The sequence below is a fragment of the Phragmites australis genome, chromosome 13, assembly GCF_958298935.1.
Source record: "Phragmites australis chromosome 13, lpPhrAust1.1, whole genome shotgun sequence".
Lineage (NCBI taxonomy): Eukaryota > Viridiplantae > Streptophyta > Magnoliopsida > Poales > Poaceae > Phragmites > Phragmites australis.
Window position 1 is genome coordinate 27,127,794 of NC_084933.1, and position 13,125 is coordinate 27,140,918.

The 13,125-nt window shown below is 44.7% G+C and overlaps 2 protein-coding genes across 2 annotated transcripts; one reads left to right on the plus strand and one right to left on the minus strand.

The window, feature by feature from the left end:
* The first annotated feature begins 760 nt into the window (after positions 1–760).
* LOC133888576 (myb family transcription factor PHL11-like) lies at positions 761–3,223 on the plus strand. The gene is made up of 6 exons (XM_062328874.1): positions 761–1,178; positions 1,666–1,742; positions 1,836–1,896; positions 1,999–2,071; positions 2,473–2,542; positions 2,631–3,223. Exons 1-6 carry the CDS (start codon positions 1,055–1,057, stop codon positions 3,048–3,050), a joined length of 825 nt encoding a protein of 274 aa, XP_062184858.1. The 5' UTR covers positions 761–1,054; the 3' UTR covers positions 3,051–3,223.
* Positions 3,224–3,673: 450 nt separating this feature from the next.
* On the minus strand, positions 3,674–5,556 carry LOC133888577 (uncharacterized). The gene is made up of 4 exons (XM_062328875.1): positions 5,208–5,556; positions 5,024–5,065; positions 4,752–4,922; positions 3,674–4,170 (listed from the first exon to the last, which is right to left on the minus strand). The coding sequence occupies exons 1-4, from the start codon at positions 5,541–5,543 to the stop codon at positions 3,952–3,954; spliced, it is 768 nt and encodes a 255-aa protein (XP_062184859.1). The 5' UTR covers positions 5,544–5,556; the 3' UTR covers positions 3,674–3,951.
* Between the last annotated feature and the right edge of the window lie 7,569 nt (positions 5,557–13,125).

Sequence of the window (13,125 nt, forward strand, 5' to 3'; positions counted from 1 at the left end):
CCGACGCTCCAGAAAAGCCAAAATAGGTGGTTCGGGGGAATCTTTCCTCGGAACGATCTTAGCTTGCAGCATGACGTTCGTTTTATAAATCCATCAAAATAAATCACGTGCTAGTTTCTGCACAAAACTACGCATAATATGAGGCTTGGAGCTGAGACTGAGGTGTGAAATTCTGCCATTAAACTAGGGGTAAGATTTAGCATTCTCTAATCATTTGCGACTACGATCATTGGATGCGTGGACTTTGGGCACTTGGAGGTTGGGACGGGGACGGGGGAATACGGCGATCGATCGATCCATGGATCCAACAACAGGAGGGGCGGCGGTCAGTCGGCCACACGGCAGCTCGCAGCCACAGCTGGCGCGAATATTCCAGCGCAATCAGCGCCAAACATCTTTCGCCGTATCTCCCGCTCGCCCCGGGTCCCACCGGAGGCCGTCGCTGCCCTCGCCGGGCTGCCGCGTGCACCGCCGCCGGACAACATTTTTGGAGCCGTGCTCGCACAGCCACAGCTCAACTCGCCGTTAGGTCCACCTGAGATCTTGTTGTATCTTTGGTTCTGCGTGGAGGATGCTTTCGAACGAATGTGAATGCTACTCCTCTGTTACCGTGGTAAGAGTATCAGTATCATCGTCGTGTACTCTGCGAACGAACCCAACCGCCGTCTTCGTGTTGCAACGAGGGGCGGCCAAGTGGCTCCCCCTGGTTGGCGGCGTGGCCGAGATGCCCGTCCGTTTTGTTCCTTGCGCCGTTGCATTGCACTCCGGCTCAAGTCGTCCTAGATTCCCCTCACACACATGATGCCTTCCTTCTTCTCCGCCACTCACTCCGCGTCTCTCCCTCGCTCTCCTCTTGTCCTCACATACACCTGTGCTCACGCTGCACTCGCACACCCGGTCGTCTCTTCCCCTGGGAGCCAGCAACGTTATACTCTCTGCAGCAAGAGCTCGTCCCACTCGAACGGTAGTATACATCTTGGGCGGCGAGGGAGCTGCGGCGATCGTCAAGAAGAAAGGAACGTGTCGTTGTTTCAGCTCGTTGGAGCCGGAGGAGATGGAGGGGAGCTACGGCAGCGGTGCTGCAACGCTGTCACGGGACCCGAAGCCGAGGCTGCGGTGGACGCCGGACCTCCACGAGCGCTTCGTCGACGCCGTCACCAAGCTCGGCGGCCCGGACAGTGAGTCTTCGCTTTCCTTTCCTGCTTCAGCTCGACTCGTCTAATCAACGAAGCCTTCCAGAATCATCTACTGTGCTGTTGATCGATCTTAATCTGGCATGCTGCTGCTGCTGTTGTTATTTATTGAGCATTGTTCAGTCCGAATTCTGGTTTGCTTGGCTCAGGCGCTCAGCTACTGCAAGTTAGACTACAGAGCCTTGTGCAAGTTCGGTAGAGCCTAGTCAGAAGTCAGCGGTTTTGTTGAAACCATTTTGCATTATTGCATAATTTGTCAGAGTCAGCGGTCATCACTGGCACAGATACAAGGTCAATTTGCATAATTGCTTGACATAGGTTTCCGAACTTGCTATTTGGTACTCAATTTATCGCGATTTGCATGGCCAGACAGTACAAACCACTGCAAAAACTTCATTTCGAAAGATCAGCCACATCATCTATCGTCCCGATCAACCTTATATTCGGCTGATTTTGTTTATGCCTGGAACAGAAGCAACGCCCAAGTCGGTACTCAGGTTGATGGGAATGAAAGGCCTCACCCTGTACCATCTGAAAAGTCACCTCCAGGTTTGAGCTCTATTTCATCACTACACTTGTTCGCTCTCGGTCTCTCTTTTGCTCCAGTGTTCTAACACAGTGATGCTTGTCTGATGTGCTTAGAAATATAGACAGGGAAGGCAGGGCAAGAAAAGCACAGGGCTGGAACTAGCCAACAGTGATGGTACGAAACCTTATAAATATAATGTCAAAAACAAAATTAAATGGACCAAGCATCAAAGTCAGTGTGTCCTATTTAACTGCATACTTCTCTTTTTGTCATTAGGATTTACCGCGCAGGGCATCAGTTTCCCCACTGCAGCACCTCCTGGTGTCCCTGCTGAAGTAAACAATACACGGTAACTAGCAATCAACTCCTGCTGTCCACGTACCTGAAAGTAAAATACCTGCTTTTTATGCGCAAGAACTCATAAGATGTCAATCAATGTTTGCTACAACTACGACAATGCATTTTGTTTAGTAGACAACTGAAAATACTAGAAAATGTTCCCTGAAAAAAATACTAGAAGCTAAGTAGATCGTCTGTTAAGAAAAAGTATTAACTTACACTAAAAGCAAACAAATTCTATTTTATTTCTTCAAGATATGTATGCAAATTTCCTTATATTGGTAGTCCCAAGGATCTGGATAACTTTTTTTCGGAGCACACCAGGGATCTGAATACTACTGATTGCTTTCTGTTATGTGACTTTTGTGGACCTTTTCTTTGGTTGGACTAAACATTTCTAATGTAAATCAGAGAAATACCAGCTGCGGATGCACTAAGGTATCAAATTCAAGTCCAAAGAAAACTACAAGAGCAACTTGAGGTAAGACAGATTTTACATCACTGACATGAGCTTATGCACTTCAAGACTTGCTTCTATGAACACTACAAGTACTTATGTCTGCAATCAGGTGCAAAAGAAGCTGCAGATGCGAATTGAGGCTCAAGGGAAGTACCTAAAGGCACTACTAGAGAAAGCTCAAAGAAATGTTCCCTTTGATGAAAATGCATCCGGTAACATAGAATCAACCAAATCACAGCTCACGGACTTCAACCTAGCTCTATCAGGTTTCATGGACAATGCAACACGAGAGTATGAAGAAAACAACGAACAATTGGTGAAAGCTATATGTGATGACAACCACAAATCTAATAATTTAGGCTTTCAGCTCTACCATGTAGGAAGTCAGGAGGCTAAGGATGTCAAATGCACACCAAAAACTGAAGGCTTGCTCCTAGTAGACTTGAATATTAAAGGAGGATATGACCTTTCTTCTAGAGGAATGCAAGCATGTGAGCTCGATCTGAAGATCAACCAGCAGTTAACATAGAGATTTGTTCACAAAGCTGACAGTTTTGGGAAGTTGACTTCACTCTTTGCTATTAGATTACTTCTTTCCTGTGGGTGCTGAGCATGCTGGTCCAAATCTCACAAGTTTGCTTTACACTATTCTAATGTTAAATTCATGAAAGAAACTTCTGAATAAATATGGGTGTTGTTGAAGCCTGAGTTGTACACGTATGTCGAATGCAGATTGGAGAATGAGAGATCACGTGAAAGTCTAGATTTGAGGAATATGTATACTCAAGAATGCCCTTTTTGTACCATATATTTAGCAACTTGATGTGCACGAAACACGTTCTTTGTTTTCTGTTTTGGTATCAGAGTAAACAGGACAAACCTGATAAATAATACACACATACTATAGCAAAAAAATGCATATGAGTACCAGCATCAGTATAAATGAAGAAGGATTAATGTGTTGAGTTGTTGGCATGTAGCCCTGTCGTGCTAACATGCCAGGCATAGGTATATTGATCCTCCAATTTTAATTTTTTGTTATTGAAGCTTTTTACCCTAGTTCATATTATTCAACTATCTATTAGTTGCAGTCTATGTGATACCGAGTGAGACTCCACTACAAGATGTGACAAGCCACAAAACAAACAAAAAAGACCAAAACAAATTATTATTACCCACAAGAGAGGGAAATTTTCCATGGAACAACTGAATTTGTACTTGTCAATTAGTTTAAGGTGTAGAAAACGCACATCCATGGGAAACAGCATGGAAACAGAAGGTTGCAACAAAACAAAACAGACCTAGCCGGATCCAACAGTCAAGACACATAGTGCTTAACTCAAAGCAAATATGCAAAAGGGTGCATTATTCACTTTCTTTGATTGTTGAGGGCCAGATGCCAACTGTGGATATGTAGGAGAATCAACACTTTACTTTCCCCACTTTGAGAGGATCAAAATACCAACGACTGTGAAGCATACCGCAGCCACAGAGCCAACCACAAGTGCAAAGGCATACATCTGGCTTCGAAGGTTAAGTTTCTCCTGGATACCCTTCAACCCCCTGTCCATCACCGGGGCCAAAGCAGCTGCACCATAGACTCGGAATGGCCTTGTAACATTGTTACCGGTCCACATTAGGATAACAATCTGACAAATCATAAAAACAGATAAAGATCAATCTTAGGAGACGAACACTTTTGCCATGGGCAGACCTATGATATAGGTAGTGGGGGAGTATGGGAGTATGCCCCCACTCATTTTTGAAATCTTGCTTTAGTTTTTGTATTTTACAAGAAATTTTTTGTATTCTATAGTGGCAATGCCCCCCGCTCAGTTTCTCAGCTAAGTCCGCCCCGGTAAAAGCAGACACTAACATGGCTAATGGCAACTACAACTCAAACTTGACACCCTGGGATGATAGGATGTTAGATCACACCTTATAACTAGAGAAAAATGAGAGCCTTTTGTCAACCAACACCAGATGAGATCCATTTTATTTGTTAGCAAAGCACCTTAGAATTGTATGCTACTACAAATATCAAGGATACAAAAGAATTCAGTTAGTCACAATTCTCAACTGTGAACTTCTCCATCTAAAACATTACTATTAGCATACGCAGATCGAAAAGCCTGATTTCACACTTTGCGACGCAGCACCTAACTGAAAAATAATACACGAGTCAATGCACACATGGACAACCAACGAAGCCAAGTCATAGAGACCATACCCCGAGCAAGGCCTTGAGATTGGCCGCAGGGTTCTTGCCGGTGCTCTTCTCGTAACCGAGGAAGGCGAGCACGAAGAAGGTCGTGTAGGTGACGGCGTCGAACAACCCGTAGGCCAGCACGGCGGCCAGGCCGAGCTTGGCCGCCCTGGCCCTCGCCTCCGAGCCATCCACCTGCGGACATTCACACCCCAAAACCCCCCACCAAACCAATCAAATAAAGTGGCACACTTCAAACTTCCCTGGATTCAACATTTCAACTGATACCAACTCACCTTCCATTTGGTCCAGAACCCAACCTTCGGCCGCGGCTCATCCTGCAAATTCAGCGCAAATTTTGTGAGAACCGCAGCGTAGCACAGGAATCAGGTGTTCAGGCGCGGACGTGCGGTCGGGCTAGCCACCTGCGGGTCGGGGCGTGGATTTTCGGAGGCGGAAGCGCGGAGGACATAGCCGAACCTGGTCCCCGAGGCGGGCGCGGGCGCCGGGAGTGGGGATGGTGGTGAGTGGCGGCGGCGGGGCGGCCTTGAAGAGCTGGGAATGGGTGGTGTGATGATGAGGCCGTGCGGGCCACTCGGGTGGAGAGTGACCGCAGGTTGCTGTAGGTGAAGGGTATACATGGGGCCGCGTGCGGCGGCGGACGGAGCAGACGAGGGGAGCACGGCTGATTGGGGCAAGGCTGCGGAGGTGCTTTGCACGGTGAGGACTGAGGCGGCGGCGCCATTTTGTACGGTAGCCACACCTGATTGTATCTGCCACTTGGGACAACGACAAACGGCGGCAATCAAGCACCATTATCAGCCGTCCAAAGAACATCAGGCGGTCTGGACGAAGACAGACGAGTGATGGTCTAATGGAGAGCTGTATAAGTATAAGATCATCTCCAACAGCTACATCAAATTTTTATCCTCAAAATACTATTACAACATCCCCTATCACTATTACAGCATCCTCTATCCCTAACACTGTAGCAGTACTGTATCACTGAATACAGACTCTGTTGGAGATGAATTTCTAGTGCTACAGTACCCCACAAAGTACTGTAGCACTAGAATCCTCAAATTTGCAGATCCTGTTGGAGAAGGCCTAACTTGGGGCTAAACAACATCGAATGCAGTCAGTTAGAACAATCAGTCAGCAGCGATCTATGACACAGAGGAATCAAATACAGTGATAGTACATCCCAGATCAGAGAACCCAGTTCAGCTGTATCGGACCCTTCCTTTATGGTCACCTTGTGTAGCTCATATCAGTCTTTGGATCAGTAGCTAGTACGCACGAACTTTAACAAAAATAGACATCATAGATATACATCGAATAATTACGATAATAGAGTACAACACAGAGTTCATTACAACAGAAACCCATAGATATAAAATTAACAAACCCTCAAAACACAACGGAAACACATAAAAGCGACCCAAGCCCTATAGGCAGCTTGAGTGCAGACGAAACTGGCTTCTCTAATCTTCATCTTCTCTTTCGACGAAATCAGCCTCTGGATCATCTAGATCCACACTTAACAAGTGTGAGTACATAAGGTACTCAGCAAGTCCTATCTTAAGGGGAAAAATTAGATGCTTAAGGGTAGATCAAGGATAAGGTTGTAGAGTCTTTTAGGTTTTGCGGAAAGCTAGTTTTGTTGATGCAAGATTTATTTTGCAAAGACTAACTTTAAATAAAACACCTCTGAAGAGAACACATAAGTTGAGCTTATAGGGGTTGATGGCCCTGGGAGAGATACATTCGTCCCGCAAGTTCCCACAAGTCTTTTGCCAGCAGACACACAGTCCAGGAGGCTTAGGGCACAAAGCCAAAATCCTTCTTTTCGAAAACACGGGTACACAGCCCACTCACACACCAAGGAGATACTCACGCTGAAAAGCTACTCATTGTGACCAAACCATAGCATGTCCTTGACCGAGGACACGGCTATCCGGATAGGTTTAACACTCTACAGAGGTTGTACACTTTACCCACAAGATATGCACAGGCTCCCACCTTAGCAACTGGTGAAGCTGTCATAACAAGATGCAACGACCTCACAACGAAGCCATAATATCCACCCATGTGGCACTAAGATACCAGGGGCCTTAGAAGATTCACGGGAAGGACCACTTAACAATCCCAAGGCTTTGACATAGCATCAATCAATATCACCAGCCGGATCTTGGGCTACACACTACCCAAGTCTTCTCCTGATCCCCATTGCCACTATCGGCCTCCGGGTGGGTACCACACTAAATCATAGGGGTTAGGTCAAGTCCTGCCCATACAGGCCATGTGGTTGTACGAGTGGATACTAGGTGAGATGTCACAGCGAACCGGTCCTTATATGACCGAGGCAAGAGTCTCCTAGCAAGAACACCATAAAGACGAACCTTGCTCCAAGGTAGTTTCCACCTTTGTGGGGCACCTTACTCACCCTCGTCAACACTACTCTAGAGTTTTCCCAAGAACACAAGTTTTATACGCACACGCACCAAGCACACATTACTTCACATTGTAAAGCATGATTATCACATGTAAATAATCTAGTTCTTTCTTTTGAGCAAGGCAATCCTAAGCATACTAGTAAACAAGCATTCATCCAAACAATCATTATAGTTGATATTGGGAACCTTCTAGAGTTTCAATGAAGTAACGGTAACAATGACAAGGCATGAGATAAACAAGCTGGGTCATAACTATCCTAGCATTTCTTAAAAATCACAACTATTAATCTAATCATGCATACTCCTATTGTTTGAAACAACGGCTCTACGGGTTGTATTTAAAAACATAGGATCAACATGATCAACGGTTGTAGGACTTACCTTCGTTGAAGTCCTCGTCTGCTCATTCTTCAAACTCCGGGTCCTCGGGGTCTTCCTCGAATGCTCCTTCCCCTAACAATCGCAACAACGACAGAGACATACGATCAATCAAACGATTAAAAAAATAACCAAACAATTTACAAAAATTATGAAATTGATATGATTGGGTAGATCTCGAATTTAGATGAATATCGGTGGAAGAATCGATGAAAACGGAGTTATGACGGAGGAGAACGGGCTTCGAAAGTTTTGCCGGGAGAGAAATTCAGAAAAAAGAAAAGGGGAGAATATTCCAGGAATATTCTGTTTGGGTCGGCTCACGGCTCGGCTCAGCTCGCGGCTCACGGCTCAGGCTCTCTGCTCGGCTCGGCTCAAACTCGATTTTTGCGGCTCAGGCTCGACTGTCGGTGGGCTCGGCGGCTCGGCTCAGTCTGTTGGCTCGGCTCTGGAGGATATAAAAGAGAGCGAGAGAGAAGAGGGGGCCGACCGGCTCGGCTGCGGAGAGCACGAGCGGGCGAGAGAGAGGGAGGGGCGACGGGCGGCGACGTTGGCGCGGTGGCGGCGCACAGACGGCGGAGGGCGGCGGTGGAGCGCCAACCGGACGGCTGTGGCGGCCGGAGGGACGGCGGCGACCGGCACGGAGAAGCGGCGGCGGCGCACCAACGGCAGAGCGCCGGCGGTGGGCGGCGGCAGGAAAGCGGCGGCGGCCGGCGACGTGAGGGTGGCCCAGGTACGTCTACAGGGAAGGGAGAGGACGGAGAGAGAGAAAGAGAAAGAGGAAGAGAAATTTAGGGATTTGACAAGCTGCCACTAAGAACCGAGGACCATGAAACGTCAGCTAACAAACACAAATAAATAGCGATCGACCAGTTGTTTTTTCATCAAACACTTGTCATACGTACCTCGGATATGTACATAACAATGTGGATCAAAGTTGCTCTGATAGAAAAACGTTGTGTAGTACAGGAAATAGGCTTCTTTTAGAGCGAAATGGTTCAAAAATCTCCTAGTAGTAGTTGTAGTAGGGCAAAAATAAAAAATAGATAATATATATTATCGTATTTATCAAAATAGATAACATATCGACGTATTTATAAATTTAATATATGTATTTAGCACTTTAAACACCGAAAAATCAATTATGGTTCATGTATTAGGTGCCGAATACGATAACAGTATCGTATTTGGCATCTTATATGACGAATGCCTCGTGGTGCTCACGTCGCGTATTATCACTGCTTTCGGTGCATGTCCCCGCTGCTTTCACCTTATGCTGCTTTTGTCAATTTTTTAGCCCACATATCGTTGTCCCTGCAATTTTTAGCCCCTGTGTTGTCATGTTTTGTTATAAGATGAGAGGCTGCAGTAGCTACATGAGAAGAGAGGAGACGAGCAGCAGCGCGAGCAAAAGGAGAAGCAGCGTGAGGTGAGGTGGAGCAGTAATGCGAGGAGACGAGAAGCAGCGTGAGGTGAGGAGTAGTAGCAACATGAGGAGAGGAGAATCAGCTCGAGACGAGGATGAACAATAGTGTCGTATTCTAGTAAGTACTTAAATTATGTATTTAATTAATACTTATAGCAATAATAATAATTAGAGTAAGTAGATTGTTTAATTCGTTCTATTACATTTATTTAATTATATTAATTTGATAATTAGAGTACTTATTTAGTTTGATTATATCATTTTGATTAGTTAGTGTAATTAGATTATTTAATTAGTTTAATAACATAAATTTTATTTATTATTGTAATTAGATTATTTTTTTATATAATTATATGAATATCATTAACCAGTATAATTAAAGTATTTACATAATTTAATCATTTAGGTTCAGTGAAACTGTGGAAGATACTGTGCAGCAGCAACAAAAATGCATGGTGGATGCAACAACAAAGATGTATGGTGGTGGCCCCACATGCCCATGGGTGCCTTTGCTCGTGGTGGCACTATGTGCTAATGGTGGCGTAGGGTGATGGCATAGTGCATGTATGCTCTTCATAGGTGTAAGTAGGGTGTCGGTGTAATTAGAGAAAAGAAAAAAAGGGGGAAGAAAGGAAAAAAAATATATATTAGAAAGATTAAAAAAAACTTAGGTTGGATGGAAAGATTCGATTAAAATCATAATACACCGAAAAATTGTCAAATTAAATTTTTTAATTAATAGTGGTGTGTGCCTATTTAATTAATATTTTAATTCATCTATTAAAATAGTGGTACACACCGAACAGCTGCATGGGCAGAGAGGTGGTTAGGGATGAGATGTGATGTGAATGATTGATGGTAGTGGTGTAAGCATGTTTAATTAATATTTTAATTCAATCTTAAATATTAATTATTTCATTTGAATTAAATATTGATGATTTAATTATCATTGTTAATTACTTAAATATTTAGTATTGTTAAGTATTGTACTATTTAATTTGTATTGTTAATTTATTTATTATTTATTGAGAGGTGTAATTAGTTGCGTGCATACATCTAAGTAGTTATTTGATTAGATGTAACAAAGATACAGTATGATTTTTCATATTTACTATAGAGAACATCCCGTAGTTTTGCACAAGAGACTCATAACAATTCAGAACTGACAGTACATAAAGAGTTCATTTGAGGTACCTAATGATCTAGATGGACTGAATCACATATTATGAGTCTTTTGCGTGTGAACCAGCAGTCTCATAATGTTGTCGTGGAGGGTGTATGGTCACAACTTATTCCAAACAGCTCGATCGTTGTCCATACGTTGTTTAAGATGAGAAGAAACAACGCATGCACTTTGTACTCAGTAAGGCATTGGAGGAGAACTTTGATATGGGGGTGTACGTAAACATAGTGTCATGACTGGTGCAAGGTGATGCAGTGACTACCGTGAAAAGATCAGACCAGCAGGTGATGTATGAAGATGATGGAGGGCATGGCGGGGAGGGTATTCTGGTAGAGAGGGAGCTAGAGTGGACCCTTCTGAGGTAGGTGCATGATGCATGGATGATGAAGTCGGTGGTAGCAGGGATGAAGAAGCTACTGACAACAATGATCCGGTGCCAGCGATCTGTGGCGCTGGATTGCTGGATTGTAACGTCGTTGAGTATAACACGTTATCTAACTGGGGATTCCAGAATAACGACATCCAGGTCGGACAACAGTTTTGTAACACGGGGAAGGTCATCTATTTTATTAGCAACTATGTTGTGATGATAAGAAGGGACCACAAGTACGCCTAATCTAACCATATAAAGTACGAGGTCAGGTGTATCAAGCATCTAAATTGTCCTTAATTTGTACGAGCATATAAGCCGAAATATGAGAACTATTTTATGATCAACACACACACCTCACATACATGCAATGAAATAGCTATCAGGAATGCGAGTCACGTCATTGATGTGAGGTTCATAGCCTAACTCCTCATCACCGGTTACAAACAAGGCTATAGTTATACAACACTATGAGATGTACTTATATATCCTACTAGGAGACATCATGTTCTGCAATACAATAAACGATTATATCATCCCCCATATTGTATGGTTAGTGAGTCATCTCACGTCACGTCCTTATGAGCCAACATCTTACAGTTGGGGATATGCTATGCTGGCTGCAACCTACAGAGGATTGCATGCTGCAACCCAGCGATCAAAGAAGAAATGATCTGTTACATGCTTCCTACACCTCTTACAGCTATGGAGCTAGGAGTACCTTCTGGTTTGTCGACTTTAGGCGCTTAAGAGCTACTATCTAGTTGTCATCTTCGATGGCATTGCAGATGACATGAGACCTACGATGGAGTATCGGTGGAATCATGCTAGGCTGAGATAGAGTCAACAGTAATACCATGAAAACTACTCCTAGGTGATAAGTGATCTGGACATCCTTAGCACCGAACTCGTGGAGTGAGATCCATGTCGTATGGCACGAGTGGCTGAAATTACAACTGGAGGGCTTATAGTATCCTCTTTTTGGCATAACTCTGACTTATGGATGATCAGATACTTCTTTTGTACATAAACAATGTGAAAGTATATTCTCCTGAGCATGTACAGATGTAGTTCAGATACCGACAGGTGGTGCCAGTACCTCCCCCACGAGATATCGGACGGGCGCACGAGTAAGTATATTATTTTAGGTAGCATTAGTACCTTAGATGATCCATATTAACAAATTATAATTGTTTATGTCACGTACAGGAGGAGGGCACATGGGGGCGGAGGCATGCAGGATTGGGCATCAATGAACGCCGAGCACATACATAGGTGGACGGAGTCAGCCGCAGTGGATGACGTCATTCCTGCTAGATAATATGATGATGCCACGTACTAGGAGTACCTTTCGTGGTACCGTCCATGCACACATGCCACCTTACTCAACTGACTTGTAGAGTCAACTCATAGACCCTTTTCTGAGGATCGTGGCTGACTTCTTCATGTTGTGTTAAGTGATGCAGTACTTATAACGATGTTCATTACCTGAACCTTCGTATTACTGGCATGGCCATCGTCTTATAAAGGCCGAAGAGTCATATAAGATGCATACATAGGCGGAGCAAGCTTGTGAGGAAGCAAGCGAATCATCAACGCGGAGGGATTAGAACCCTTTCCAGGACTACATGAGGACGAGAGGGTCCTGTTTCCTATTCAATATATGTGATCTAGGTGGTTGTGCCTCGTGTTAGAGGGGTACGATATACCAGCCATGGACTCATCCCATGCCTTCCACAGCAGGCGCTCGTCCAGTACCTGTGAGGAACTCGTTCGGTCACAATCACGACAGACATCTTTGGCTTTGGAGCACCATATGTCACATTCTGGTGCTGAGGTCAAGGAGTTTACGCAGGCTCCTACGCCTGAGCAATGTACACTGGGTTCACAAGCCCCGAAGTAGACACAGTCTCCTCAAACTACGATGACACCTCCGCGTGCAACATCAACTCTTCATGAGGACGTCGTTGACTGCATGTAGCAAACGCCTGATTGGAGCAACACACATGATTTTGACTGGGCTGCTGCAATGCAGGCCTCCAGCTTCACCGAGCTCCTCAGCTCACAGTACCCCCAATATCCCGATGCACCTAGGGGTTCACAGTGGTACTAACAGGGTGAGCCTTCGGCACACCGGACTCCATCGGAGCACGTTCTAGGCGTGTCCACACTTTCGCATGCGGATCCTTTGTCATGGTATATATATGGTAGAGTTAGTGGGATGGGATACATGTTCGGTGGGAGTCCCACAAGGCGGACAATGATGATGACGAGTAAGGGAACACGTGGCAGAGGCCAACGCAGGCCGTTGATATGAGGGTTACACACCCACCAGACGCGTACACTCATAGTGATTGCGTGCGGTATCATCGTTGTTGAGTTGTTATTGCAGTTGTTCGGTGCACTTGTAGTTGTTCAAGACACATGTATTATTCACTTTGTTGTCATAGAGGAAGCCGACATAACATCTCTGTAGCGAATCAGGCTTTAGACACAAAGTGACCACACGATATAACTTTAAACATTAAATGACAACACCTTTGTCGCGATATTGGCTTTAGACATGAAGTGACAACATGACTCAA

Excerpts from the sequence above, each read along its gene's own strand:
- LOC133888576 (XM_062328874.1), top strand. The coding sequence starts at position 1,055 with ATGGAGGGGAGCTACGGCAGCGGTGCTGCAACGCTGTCACGGGACCCG. Across the intron at positions 1,743-1,835 it reads ATCTGAAAAGTCACCTCCAG|AAATATAGACAGGGAAGGCA; the intron begins GTTTGAGCTCTA and ends TGATGTGCTTAG. Across the intron at positions 2,072-2,472 it reads GCTGAAGTAAACAATACACG|AGAAATACCAGCTGCGGATG; the intron begins GTAACTAGCAAT and ends AATGTAAATCAG.
- LOC133888577 (XM_062328875.1), bottom strand. The coding sequence starts at position 5,543 with ATGGTGCTTGATTGCCGCCGTTTGTCGTTGTCCCAAGTGGCAGATACA. Across the intron at positions 5,066-5,207 it reads GCGCCCGCCTCGGGGACCAG|GATGAGCCGCGGCCGAAGGT; the intron begins GTTCGGCTATGT and ends CTGAATTTGCAG. Across the intron at positions 4,171-4,751 it reads ATCTCAAGGCCTTGCTCGGG|ATTGTTATCCTAATGTGGAC; the intron begins GTATGGTCTCTA and ends ATGATTTGTCAG.